The following is a 14,402-nucleotide window of genomic DNA, read 5'->3' as shown; positions in this document are numbered from 1 at the left end:
ATAAAGGCCATTACAGAAGCAAATGTGTTAGGTAAAAAAAAAAGAAAAAAAAGCAGGATGTAACGGGCAGTGTGGCGGTCTTTATTTTATGTGCGCAGTCCCACTGCACGGTGAATGTTATGGCTGCTATAAAATGAAAGCACTTGTTCATATAACACATTGTTTTTACTATTGCTTTATAATTTAAGATTTGCTTAAATACATGGCAAGCGTAGATCAAGCCTGGCAGCAAAAATAAAGACCCGAGTGTCTCGCCATGGTGCTAATGCCATGACCGGCCATTTTTAAGTCTATTGTTACAAAGGACAAACTGTTTTAGGTAGACGACATAATTAACAATGAAAGGCTTCTTTCTGGAACTAAAGAACTTCAGTATTTAGAACGGGCGCTCTTAACCCACGGGCAGTGTGTTATCTGTAGAAAACGCCCATAACCGTCTTTACCAACTTATAGTATTACTAAGTGAAAGACTGATAATGTCTAACTAGCAATAACTTTAAGCAACTATCCCAATATCTCTATTAATCCCTACAGATTAATAAATATAGTTAACTATTTTTACTCTTTGTCAGACAACCCTGAACTCACAAGATTTAGGCTATATTAGCCTCTTATGTTAGGTATACCGATACTTATATATATGCCGTACAGTTACATACGTGACTCACTTACTTGTATTGTGGCGATGCCTTAATATTAAAAAGCGTGGCCGACTACACTTAGCAATGCAGTTAACAAACTGGTACACCAACAGACATCTGCTAAAGCTTTTTTGGCACAAAGTGAGACCATTTTACCTTTTGGCATGTCAGTGTGGAGAATTTGAACACTTCCATGAGTTGGGAACATAGCCTATGGATGGCCATAGCATTTAGCTATCTGCTGACCTCACCATATCCATACTTGCCCAGCTCAGCAGAGGCTGCATGTGTCCTGAACTGGGAGAGGAGAGAAAACGGCTGCCAGACACGAAAGACAGTGCCTTTTTTTTTAGTACAAAATGATGGGGCATGTTGTCATCCAATATGCCCGATACTTATCGACAACTACAGTCGGGTAAGAGTTAGAAGGCTCCCATACACATTAGGTCAGGGATCAGCAACCTTTGGCACTCCAGCTGCTGTAAAACTTAAACTCCTGGCATGCAGACCTAGGGCTCATGCACACGAACGTATTTCCTTTCCGTGTCCGTTCCGTTTTTTTTGCAAACCATATGCGGAACCATTCACTTCAATGGGTCTGCCAAAAAAACGGAAGTTACTCTGTGTGCATTCCGTTTCCGTATGTCCTTATTTCCGTTCCTCCAAAAAATAGAACATGTCCTATTATTGTCCACATTACGGACAAGGATAGTACTGTTCTATGAAGGGCCAGCTGTTCCGTTCCGCAAAATACAGAATGCACACGGACGTCATCCGTATTTTTTGCGGATCCATTTTTTGCGGACCACAAAATACATTCAGTCGTGTGCATGAGCCCTTACTCTGCTGTTCTTGTAAATCCCATAGAAGCGAAAGGAGGATTCTGGGGGTTGTAGTTTCAGAACAGCTGGAGTGCCGGAGGCTGATGATCCCGGCATTAGGTGGTTGTCAGGTCAAGTAGACATTCAGAGCCTTTTGACAAAATTTTGTATTTGCTAAACCTTTTTTTTTATAATTACACAATCATGAAAAAAAGCAAAAAAAAAAAATTTTTTATTAAAAACACAACAGAAACATTTTTCATTACAAACCAAGGAATAATATTCATCAAACCTAATCTGTTTGGTTAAATCAAACACAGCTAGTTATTATTGGGTGTATCCTACAAAACCTAAACACATGTCAATAACCATCTAGTCTAATAAACATTACATCCACCTATGATCTAAAAGCAAACTGTGCAAGTGCAATACTCCATACTAATATAGAGAAGTTCAATCTGTACAGGATTGTTGGTACTGATACGTCATATGGACATTATTCTTATACATGATGCCTCATTCACACGTCAGTGTTCGGTCAGTGATTTCCATCAGTGATTTTGAGCCAAAACCAGGTGCGGCTCTAAACACAGAACAGGAGCAGATCTTTCCCATATACCTTATGTCTGTGGAGGCTCCAATCCTGGTTTTGGCTCACAATCACTGATGGCAATCACTGACCGAACACTGACTGTGTGAATGAGGCATACGTGAAGCAGACCTTCTGAGAATGGAGACTTGGCTTACTTTATTTGAGCACACAAGCTGCATTGCCACACCTGTGTCATTATTTATGTCAAAGACATAAAATTTTTTGAATGTCACAGAGGCATAATGAAAAATGGAACATTCATTGCACAAATTAATTAAATAGTAACCTAGCCTATGAAATGTTAACAGTAATGATCAAGAACACAGCAGCAAACAGTCCAAAGCTACTGAGATAAACATGGTGTGTATGCAGCATAGTAAACAGCTAAATCAGTGTTAACTTAAATTTACAATGTTTTGCTATAAAAGTCTAAATTAGTCCTTTTTCTGCCTTAGTCATAGATGAAAAAACGTGATTTATACAATAGGTCTTAAAGTGTTATTACTGAGCTTTCCAAAAACTTGATATATCATAGTGATCGGTGGGGTCTCAGTGCTGGGGGTCTCACTGATCGCTAGAATGAGGAGAGGAAAGCGCTTGCATAGCATGTGCTCGCTCCTCGCTGCAGGAGACAGGCTTAATAGATGTCTATGGGCTTGTCTCCACTCAGTCTACTGCAGTGAGGAAAGAGAGCGCTATCTGTCAACTTCTCTCTCTCCTTGTTCTAGTGATCATAGTAACATACTTTACAAGGTTAGAAAAAGACATCCATCCATCCAGTTCACCCACTTTTCCTGCAAAGTTGACCCAGAGGAAGGCAAAAAAAAAAAACCCTCATGAGGTAGAAGCCAATTGTCCTAATTTTAGGGGAAAAATTCCTTCCTAATCAGAATAACTCCCTGGATCTACGACCCTTCTTCAGAAATTCTGGAGAGGGGTCGTTGATTTAAGGAGTTATTCTGATTGCCTGTTTGGTGTCAGAAAGGAATTTTCCCCCTAAAATGAGGTTAATTGGCTGCTACCTCATGAGGGTCTCAGCACTCAGTCTCCAACGATCAAAACCTTTGCTATGTCACTATGGCATATCAAAAGTTTTTGGAAGGTTCAATGGCCCTTTTAGGTGCCCATATACACAAGTCTAAAATGTTTGTTCATCAGGTAAAATTTAATAATGAACAATCGTTTTAGCCAATGGCAGAACATCATCGTCTGGAAGGAAGTCAATAGCACTTCACTGTATTCGGTGCAGCCGGCTGTAACTTGAACGAAAGTGAAAGGTCATTCCTGCAGCGCCTGGTGTCATTGAACATGGCCAGTATGAATGCCTGTAATGCATAATCTAGAGTAGAATATGTGTGGTGGCAGCACCGGTGTAACAATCGGTCACCAGTTTTTCAAACCTAAAACCTACACTTACATCTATCTAATGTGTATTACAACTTTTAGATACTCTGCATATTATTCAACTTCATTTCCAAATAAAAGAATTTACTTACTGGAGATTATTATCAAACCCAATTTAGTAGTTACATTTTATACATGTAGAAGCTTATACAACGTGATATACAGTAATATATTCATGTCTAATGATATTATCTGCAAGGTAAATAGGAACGGGTGCAAAAGTAGGCTACAAAAATGATGAAAGCATAAAACATATGAGAAACTTAAAGGGGTTGTCCAGGTATATACTATTGATGACTTATCCTCAGCATAGGTCATCAATATCAGATCGTCAGGGGTCAGACACCCAGTACCCCGCCGATCAGCTGTATGAGGAGACAGCGCGCCCTCTCTCTTCATGCTCACAGCTGCTTTGGCATATAGAGCAGGAAGAGAGACAGTAGACGGCACGCGCACACTGCACGGGCGGCCTCCTCATACAGCTGTTCGGTGGGGGTACCAGGTGTCGGAACCCCGCCAATCTGATATTGATGACCTATCCTGAGGATAGGTCATCAATAGTAAAAGCCCGGAGAACCACTTTAAAGAACTTAATCTGTATAGCCTTGAGGACAGAAGGAAAAGGAGGGATATGATTGAAAAAAAGGGCATAAATAATGATAAATAAGGCTAAGGAGGGAAGTGTTTTTAATTTGAAAAAAAAACTCAACCCAAGAACAAGGGGACACAATCTAAAATTAGTTGGGGGAAGAACAGAACCAATGACAGGAAATATTTTTACGTTGAAAGAATAGTTCCGGCTTGGAACCAACTCCCATGTGTTGTGGTTGGGAAATCAACAGTGAGTGAATTTAAACATGACTAGTATGTACATGTCTACCCTAAGTAATAATATAAGGGCAGACTAGGTGGACCATGTGGTCTTTTTCTGCTGTCAATCTTCTCGGTTTCTATGTAATTTCCATATAAGGTGCCAATGAGGTTTGCCAATACTCTTTGCTCTTTCCTTTTTCCTGGGTTGTACAATCCTGGGGTGTTAAGAAGCTCATTTTGGAGGGGCAGATGTTTGTTTCCACAGTGAACACTAATACACCAAATATTAAGGGTGCCTTTTCTTATCAAGGCTCAATAGCCAGCACATCTAATGTTGACAACAGTACTGGACATGCCATGTTTGTAGAACCTATGTCCTCTGTTACCTGAATGATCTGGACAAATCCTACACACTGTTAGTACATTATCATTGTAATGCCCCCGTATTTATTAACATGTCTAGGACACTTCATAACTTTGGGCATAACTTATTCTTCTTCCATTATCTGTTGACAAAAAGATTAAAATGGCGTTCTATGTCAGTAACTGTAGATCCAGAACTGTCTGCGATAATTGTAGATGCATTTTATATGAGAGCAATTATCTCTTACCCAAGTTTTTGAAACATATAGAAGTATGGTGATAGCTCTGTTATGCATTTGAGTCTTACCCCCATTCAGCTTAGGCTCAGGTCTACACAAGGCGGCCAAATTTGATCATGAGGCACCTAGTATCGCTTCTCTGATTGCATTTGTTGAATAAACGGTATTATTACCAGTCGTTATCATTTATAAAGTGCTGACGTCTCCTGATGTACGGTTCAACTGGATTATGATTGACTGAGCAACATAGCCTGACCTGGACCATACAAGCTATTGACTTCAGCATGCCATTACCTTATTTTGTGACAACTGACATCAGCACTTAGTGATTCTCACTGAACAATTCATATTGACAAAACTAGTGATTTTAGTAAGCTCTGCCTTCACTTTCCATTATTATTTAGAGGTAGTCATTATGTGACAGACATTGAACTGCTAGTAATAGGGCAGGGACTCTATAAACATCTGTTGATGTGTTTGATCTAAACAGTTCTATACGCTTGGTTTCAGAATAATCAAGGAAAAGAGGGGGAGACTTGTAGAAAAAGAAATACAATCACTTTTTTCATAGAAGATCACTTGCTATTAAAATTGACGGGCAGCGAAGCACAGCTATGTGAGTGCGAAGGAATCCCCCATTCTTTGGCATAGGATTCTGCGCATATCCATTATAGACACAATCCAAGGCCACTCACACTGGGTGTTCAGTGAGTATTGATTTGGTCTGCCAGCAATTTTAATATTTCTTCAGGGACTTTCTAGCAACGGCAGTTAATTCACCCTCCCAAATTGCTTATTCAATAGAATGAACATGACTCCTGAATAAAGTCTCTGAATTTATGTGAATGGCACAAGGCAGGCGGTCAATCAATTCCTATGGAGCTAAGTTAAAAATATAAATAAAGTATTGAATCTTGTTTTCTTATCTATGCTTATAGGGGGTGATAGCAATATCTATCTATCTATCTATCTATCTATCTATCTATCTATCTATCTATCTATCTACAGGTATCTATCTATTAACTATCTATCTATTAACTATCTATCTATCTATATATCTATCTATCTACCTATTAACTATCTATCTATCTATCTATTATCTATCTATCTGCAGGTATCTATCTATTATCTATCTATCTATCTATCTATCTATCTATCTATCTATCTATCTACAGTATCTATCTATCTATCTATATATCTATCTATCTAACTATCTATCAGCTTTCACATTGTCCTTTGCACTATAAAGATAGTTGTTTCTGCTTCCAAATGAGTATATAATAGTTTCCGTCCCTATTGATGTATGTTATACTGGTTCTCCAGAACTAAACCAGAATCCATCTGAGTAAGTGAGTCATAAGTGAGTCATATAAACAGTGTAGGTATACTGAAGGCATTGTTAGATTCCATTGATAAGATCTCTTTGACTCTACGGATCTAGACAACACAATGTGGGGTGGCATAATATATAAAGCAGGAAAATCCTATAGGCCTTTTTCAAAAGTCATATGGCCTATTAGACTGCATGATTCTCAGGTAGTGCGAGCACCGATAGATCATAACACTACCATCGGCGCTGGTTTGTACCAGTCCGATTACATAAGGCGATACAAACTGAATGTGGGAGAAAGAGCGCTACTGCAGTCGTTCCTCCCTCATTGTTTTCCATTGATTATCGGCAGCACATCACTGATTACACAGGGAGATGTGCTGCCGATAATCGGACAACTTTCAACCTGATGAAAGAAGACCATGAGTCAACAAGCATTTGCTCGTTCATCAGCTGATCGGCTGCTCAATTATATTGGCCAATTATTGTGATCGAGCGTTCCTATGAACTCTTTTTTCCGATAATTGGTCTGGAATTCATGAGGTCTAAAGGGGCCCTTACATATTTCTTTTGGTTTGCTAATGCAAATGGTTATTTGAGTGCATATTGCATTGCATTGTGTGCATTGAGGTATTCTAAAGCTAAATATTTGTAACACTATCCTACTGATGCACACAGAAGGCGGAACATATAGTATATTAGTATGTGTTTATAGTAAAATAGTAATAATAGAGTGTTGTGTTGCAGTCAAGAAGAGCAACTACAAATTTAACAATGCTTATCCAGTAGCTTACTGACCTTTCAAGGAGTATGAACAACTCCAATATCAAAGGATGTTTACCCTAAACAGGTGTTATATTAAACTGACATTGTTTTTGATGACATCACATGGAAAAACCTGCCAGTTATTACCCATTCCTAATCACTTACTAAGAATGCACGATGAGGTATGAGGAAATCTTTGTATATTTTAGTTTACTGGTCAATCAACCATAGCACACAAATCCATAAGAAAACAGACTTCATTAGTTCAGGTGCTTGACTCAGTGAATTTCTTGTTTACATGGAATGTATAATAGGGTATTTCCACTGACAAATGAATAAACCAAAAAGTGTCAACAGAGAAATTAAATAAACAGGAAAAAAACTTTCAGTACTTTAAAGATGTCAACCTATACTTTATACAATTTTTTATTTTTTACTATAATTATTTACAATATATTATTATTTATTTTCTTCTAGTGATAATATATATATACACATAAAAGTTAGGCATTTCTAATTTGAAATTTTTAATGATTTTGCATTTGTAGGCTTCTTTATCTTCTTCAAAGCCACATGTCAACCAAGGTGGTTTCAGATGTATGGCCTGAACACCCTAGTCAATAACAAGATAAATATTAGCAGCCTAAAGCTTTGATATATTTGGCCAGTATCACTTATGTTGCTGCTGGGATCCATTTAGCCCCATAGGTATTTGGTTTCATCAGACATTTAACCTTTTCTATAGCGTTACCAGGTTAAGAAGCATCTAATAGTGACACAGGACTTCTGCTCAGCACACTGACACTATTGCTTTACTGTCAGAAATAATTTATAGTTTTCTATTTAAATCTCTTTGCCTGCACCCCATTCCCATCCTCTGGCCTCACAGCTCTGGTAAAATCAATGAAGTCAGACTATGGCATTTGGGAGTTTTAAGTGTTAAAGACCAAAGCCAAGGAGCAATGACTGAACAGACTTATGAATAAACCTAGGATAAAGACGCTATACGGCATCAAAACTTGAGGAATGTGTCCATCTCAGCCTGTACAATATATAATAATGATACATAATAAGTCATTTTCTGCTTATAATAGCCCAATTGAAAGTGCAAAGCCAAATACATGAAGATACCATCGAAAGGACAGTGAGTACACCTGCAGGCTCCCTCCCAAAATCACTTATTAAACTTTCTGAATTAATCACTGGCTAAGTAAAGTGCAGCCTAACCTCACTGATAAGGAGTATATTGTCTGGCAACTGCTTAGGGCTAATGTTTTCACGCACAATGCCAGCATAAAGTTGCTATATACCAGTATTAAAATAACACAGAATGCAATGTCCTTACATTTTTCTTTGGCAATTTTTGCCAAATAGGTAAATCAATATAGTGTGTCCCGATAACAAAAATGACCTTTTTATATTAATAAAATGATACCATTATTTCATCATGGAAGCCCTAGTGCATGGAGAAAGTTTGAAAGATATAAAACTAAGCCCAAGTCTAAAGCAAAAGGTAAAAACTATCACTGGAAACTCTAGGTTGCATTGCCTTCATTGTAGTTGGTATGGGAGCTGGGCCATAAACTATTATTTTTAGATAATATACATTGTAACCCTTAACAAAATTCCCAGGAAAAATGATATTTGTGGTCGTTATGGATTGCAAATCCATATAGACAATATTTTTATATTAACTATATATATATATATATATATATATATATATATATACTATCTTTCTATATTACATATATTTTATTAATTTTATTATCTTATTTATTGTGACACTTAAGACGTGTGCATTGTATGCAGATTGTTAACTAAACAATAGTGTTACAACAAGCAATATTCACAGGGAAGAGAATAAAATCAGTTCTATGTATATGACGGTGCACACAGGACTAGAAGGCGATTTTACCGATACACACAAATATTAAATACAGCTAAGCCTATATGTGTTTTAGTGATATAACCTCATATTCCTAAATCTTCCCTGGCTTGGCTCAGTGAGCACACACCTGGCGGCAGCAGCAGTTCCTGTATTTTATTCACTCAGCTTGGGAGATTTGTCAGTTTGATATCTTTGATATAACTTGTAAAAACATGCATTGTAAATGGATAAGAAGACATCACCAGCTTTGTCTTTGTTTGGAAAGCAGAACGCATTATACTGTCTAAGATAGGAGACAACCATGCATATGAAACTCCCATGATGCATAACCATTAACCACATCTCCTTTTTATACCTTTAAACCTTTATACTATATATACTGTTAGCATACACACAACTTGGCTTCTTTCTCGCAGCCTGTCTTACAGCTTCATTGTCTATGAAAGCTTGTTATGGCTTAAAAAGAATTGCCAGCATTAATCTGCCTGCGCTGTAATCATGTCCCAAGTCATTAGTAATGTTTTAAAGAGCAACTCTTTTCTTTAGTATTTATACTTAAAAGGAAAAATTGTGTTCATTAAAAAAAAAATCTGTAATCTACTCTAAATCATTTGGTGGGATTTGAATATTGTTTGGAGCTCTCGGTCATCTATGTTGTTTTTTTCTTACATAAAGAGACAAAAATAACCAGGTAATAAAATCTTATTTGTTTCTTCTCCTCAGAATTATCAGGACAAAAGTACAACAACCATTTCACCCAACACCAGATGGATCTGGAACGCCAGTAAGCGCACCAGGGCATACTATCGGTAATTCATTCACATTATGCGATGTACTTTAAGCATATGTACTATAATGTTGAATCAGCCATTGTAAGGACATTAAATGTAGGAGAGTTGACAAAAATCTTATAAAATTAGGGTCACTTGGTAATGTTTTAGAGAATACATGGAAATCGATGGTTTATACCCTGTACTGGAAGAAGATTTGTGTTAATACAGATATAGCAAAATGCCAAAACTTACTGTAAAGGGGTTGTCCCATGAAAAATACACTACAGTTTTCAAATCAGCACCTCGATCTGAATATTTTTGTAATTGCATGTAACTAAAAATGTATTATAGCTACTGAGTTATTCAATGAAATCCATCTGTATAGCGCCACCTGCTGTCTGCTCTTTCTCTAATTTCTCTGTCCTGCTCACTGATACGGAAGCTCAGTTCCATCCTTCAACTACCCCTAGCCGCAGCAGACAGGACAGGCCCTCTGAGAAAGGACATAGCCCCTAAGCTGCCAGCTTGAAATAAATCTATCAGAATAATTGGAGCAATGAATGGGTGGATCTCTGGATCTATGTAATGTACAGGGCTGGTTCTAGCTTTGTTAGAAAGAGGTTGTCATGTACTAGATTATTATGATTTTCATTTTTTACATTAATCATGGGATATCCCCTTTAATGCCAGCTACATCACTTGGAACAAGGTCACTATAGCACTTCTCTTGGGCTACTACTTGTGATTACATTTTTGACATAGCTAGCGTGTTTTGCGTTTGCACCTAGGTAGTAATTTGTATTCACTTCCTATAGAAAGACATGATGAGGTCATCAGGCCTAAATTAGTGAGTAGTCCAATGAAATCCGCCCTTGTGACTCATGTGATTACTGACTCATGATTTAGAAAGGGCAAGGGGTTATGGTTAAAGTAACAATAAGTAACCACTGGTTTCAGCTTTTAACCACTATGTTTCAGAATGGAAGAATGTGTCATCATGTTGGAAAGTCAAGGGAACAAAATGTTATGAACTGGACATGAAAACACTATTGTAGTTTTTGAAAGTTGTGTCAAAACTTTTTGGTGATTCAGAAACCGAAGAAACATATGGGTTATAAATTCCTGGCGTCCTTGTAGATTGATTGTATTCCATAGAAAGATTCTTGTAAAGTGTAGCTAAATCATTAAGATATTTCTCCACTGCTCCATGATATGGTTCAGAAACTTCAGAACATACAGTAACCAGTTAATAAAATGCTTTGTTGACCCCCTCCTCCTGCAGGACTAAACAAGTGGCGGCCATTACATCTTCCTGTTGTTTCTTCCTTTTCCCCACGCAGTAGTTAGGATAGAGGGATTTACCTAGTCTAGGTGGAAACCTGCCCATGTTAGATGGCATTATCCTTCAGAATCTGGGGCTATTTATCTCCCATATTCATGCATTTATAGATAGAGACTGATTCAAGTACTTCATATACATTATGGGTAGAAATGTTCCTTAAACTAGCAACTTATAAGTAGCTAGTGCCATTTATGAATTTTACTAAAATGTTTTTTTTTTTTAATTGCCTTGCCCTTTTTATCAAAATAAATGTAGTGCAGTCTGTTAAAAAGCTGACATATTAGGTTAGCATACATCACTTCCATCATTCTCATATACAACACTCAGTGTAGTAAAAAATAGGTGACAGTAATGGTTGGGGCAAGTAATGGAGAGTAGCGGAAAATACAAATATGGGAAAACAGCTAATGACTGCTCTATGAACCAGTAAATGCAATGTTTACTGGTCCCTGGATATAAAGTAGCATTTTCATAATATTAGGCCTACCCACAAAATGGCTGCTTCCGTTGTTTGGAAGTGGGTGACCATTACTTTCCTATAGAGATTCCCTTATGTGTGTTCTCTTGTTAGGCAAGCTTCCTTAAATTTAGTGACCTATTAAAGGATCCACAGTAGCTGTCTCCTCACAGGCTTATATGTCCTTTCTCATTTTGTTTAGTTCCCAGTACAGCATCTCCTCCTGTCTCCAGCGCCTCCAATGATCCCGTAGGCTCTTATTCCATAAATGGGATCCTGGGTATACCTCGTTCAAATGGCGAAAAAAGGAAACGCGATGAAGGTAGGGAAAAAGAGAGAGCTTTATTCTGTATCTCTTGTAAATAGGGTCTAATTTCAAAGCCATGCGTACCAGCTGCTCCTATACCAGATCAGTTGTAGCCTCCATGCACCGCCCTTCTGCTCTTAAGGTCTCTTATGTCATGGAAGTAGACTGGTGACATGTCCACCATATAGTTAACCTACCAGCATTATAAATCTAACTTAGTATTCTTTACAAATAACAGTTTATTATCCAGTAACACATTAACACATAGTTGTAGGACAATATGGATTTTTTTTGCCTTAGAGAAGAAAAAATGTTTTGCTAGTGCGAGGTTTATATTTCCCCTTTTGATTCACATTATGTGCTGTTTTGGGCATTTTCTTTCATAGCACTTTTATACCTATTCCATCATTTAGAGGTATGCACTTGGACCTCTGTATATGTTTTTAGTTTGTGAGATATTCTTACATTAGACCTCGTCTGGTATACTTTAATCTATTATATGTTATAAGATGACAGATAATGGTTTGCTACCTGAGGTAGGGAGAACCTTGGAGGATGTAGTGCGGACCAATAAAATGCATGTTGCCACTTTGGATTTAGTTATGATTATCCCTGCCATCTTGTATACTTGAGATTGACATAATCATGGGACTATTAAATCCAGAATTAATTATATTCTCAGACATGTAGTTCTAATGACTTGACATTAGGTACTAGATCTGTAAATAACTGAGTTTTTATGTGGACTGTGCTAAAATATAACTGCCAGTTTTTTCTGGACTTGAAGAGTCAGATTAGGGCCACAGGGTGGCATAGGGCAATGTGACATAAAATCGCAATGTCGCACTGCTACATCACAACTGATGTGAGTGAATGTGGTTACGTTGAAAGCTGAAAGTCAACAATGTTTAGGAGAAGTCCCAACCGGCTGGATTTCAGAACAACCACTTTCACTCATATTAGTTGTGATTTTTAGCAGTGCAACATTGTAACTTTAATGTCACATAGCCAGAGTAGCCAAGTAGCCCTAACAATAGTGCACAGGACTGGCAGTTCTTAGATGCATGAGAGAAAGCAACCATTTCTGGTCCAGCTTTATGGTGCCTTAATATATGGATTGGAAGACCCAGTATTTCCAATCTCTTTGGCCAGTCACTGACCTTTTATTCCTAAATGACATGGCTTGTGCACAGGAGGACTCTTATGTAGGCCCACACTAGCCTTGCGGAATGGGGTTGACCTCCATTCTTCATAGACCCCATAGATACTACCTCTTTGATATCTATATCCTTGCCTAGGAGGTTGAGAAAACTTTTACTACACTAATTCAATCCAGACATTCTCTTCTACAGGCAGCAATATGCCACATAGCTGTCCCATTGGCCAGGTCTTACCTGATTTGGCCTGGTGATACGATTTCATCTAGAATGTAACAGATTTGGCACAATTACTTCATTCTTACTTTGCAACAGGACTACATATAAGAAAGTATAAATCTACGGGAATATAGATACATTGCAGATACACTTGCTGCTTGGCCATCCTATATATAAGGTGAAAAGTCCTCCTCTACTCTGTCATCTTTGTTGCTGCTTTCATTACACAGTAACAGCGGCACGGATGATTAAGAAGAGTAGAGATAATTATGTGTCAGGATGATGTAGCCAAACTCTCTGGTTGGGTGAAGGCAGCAGAGTGATTCACAGCACCAGTTCTGTGTTAGAGAGAGAGAGAGAAGGAAAGCTGAACACTTCTATTCTCCCTTGTTTATTGAAAGAGTTAAGGGAAATCAGCCAAGTAATTCTCCTTTGTACATTTTCCCGGATTCCACCGTTAAACAGAAACAAGCAGGAGAAGATATCTTAAACAAACGGCATTTAATCACATCCTAGCAGCAAATGATTATTCGACAGCGACCGGGTTAAAATGAATATTTGGTGGCATACTCTGGCTAGGTCGTGTAACAAATTTATTATTATTTTCATGATGTTTCAGGTTTTATGCCTTATTCTAGGATTTATAACCTGCTTGGTATATTGTTGTGAGTATTAGAACTGACTGAAGCAGCATCATTTTCAGGCTATTTTTCTCCTCTTTATAGATTTGTTAGATTTTTGCTGTGTTGACAGGTTAGACATTGCTGGGCTAAGAGGTTTTGCTTTTATTTTTACATTGCGACTTTCAGTTTTTATCGTATCCCTTATATTATAAGCTGAGCATGAGAGACATAATCAGTGCTTTGTAATCCCAAATTACCTGAAATTGCACGGCATGCTCTTTAAACAGCCTAATGGTGGAACTGCTTGTGTCAAAAGTAACTGAGACTGATGCAATAGGCCTTGCAGCAGGTTTAACTGAAGAGCACATCCCCTAAAAAAAATCACCTGTTCATGTAAGTCCTTGAGTTGTCCTGTTGTATGAGCTCTTATTATATTCTGTTCTGCTGTTTCTTGGTCAAATCTGCTTGCTGGGAAGCAGGATGACGACCAATAGTGTTTCTACCAAGCTTTCCCAGTTGTATCCGTATCGGAGCCTAGCTACAGATGTAGCCAGCATTATCTTGACTCTAGGCATGCCAGAACGGTCAATTGAATGCAATCTTTAGTTTTTTTTGTTGTTCTTTATTCTTTGCTGTGTTAACACATTACGTCAGTCAATATAACA

General features: G+C 37.8%; 1 protein-coding gene across 17 annotated transcripts in view; it reads left to right on the top strand.

The window, feature by feature from the left end:
• PAX2 (paired box 2) overlaps positions 1-14,402 on the top strand; it is a 76,610-nt gene that overhangs the window by 21,822 nt on the left and 40,386 nt on the right. For 14 of the 17 annotated variants that reach the window (XM_040435895.1, XM_040435894.1, XM_040435899.1 and 11 more), the window contains exons 4-5: positions 9,583-9,668; positions 11,634-11,753. In XM_040435895.1, the coding sequence (XP_040291829.1) occupies positions 9,583-9,668; positions 11,634-11,753 (206 nt within the window). The remainder of the gene's footprint in view (positions 1-9,582; positions 9,669-11,633; positions 11,754-14,402) is intronic. The other 3 variants (XM_040435898.1, XM_040435897.1, XM_040435887.1) reach the window with 1 other exon arrangement.

This window comes from Bufo bufo, chromosome 6 (assembly GCF_905171765.1).
Source record: "Bufo bufo chromosome 6, aBufBuf1.1, whole genome shotgun sequence".
Lineage (NCBI taxonomy): Eukaryota > Metazoa > Chordata > Amphibia > Anura > Bufonidae > Bufo > Bufo bufo.
Note: the sequence above shows the minus strand (reverse complement) of the source record. Positions and strands in the feature narration are given on the sequence as shown.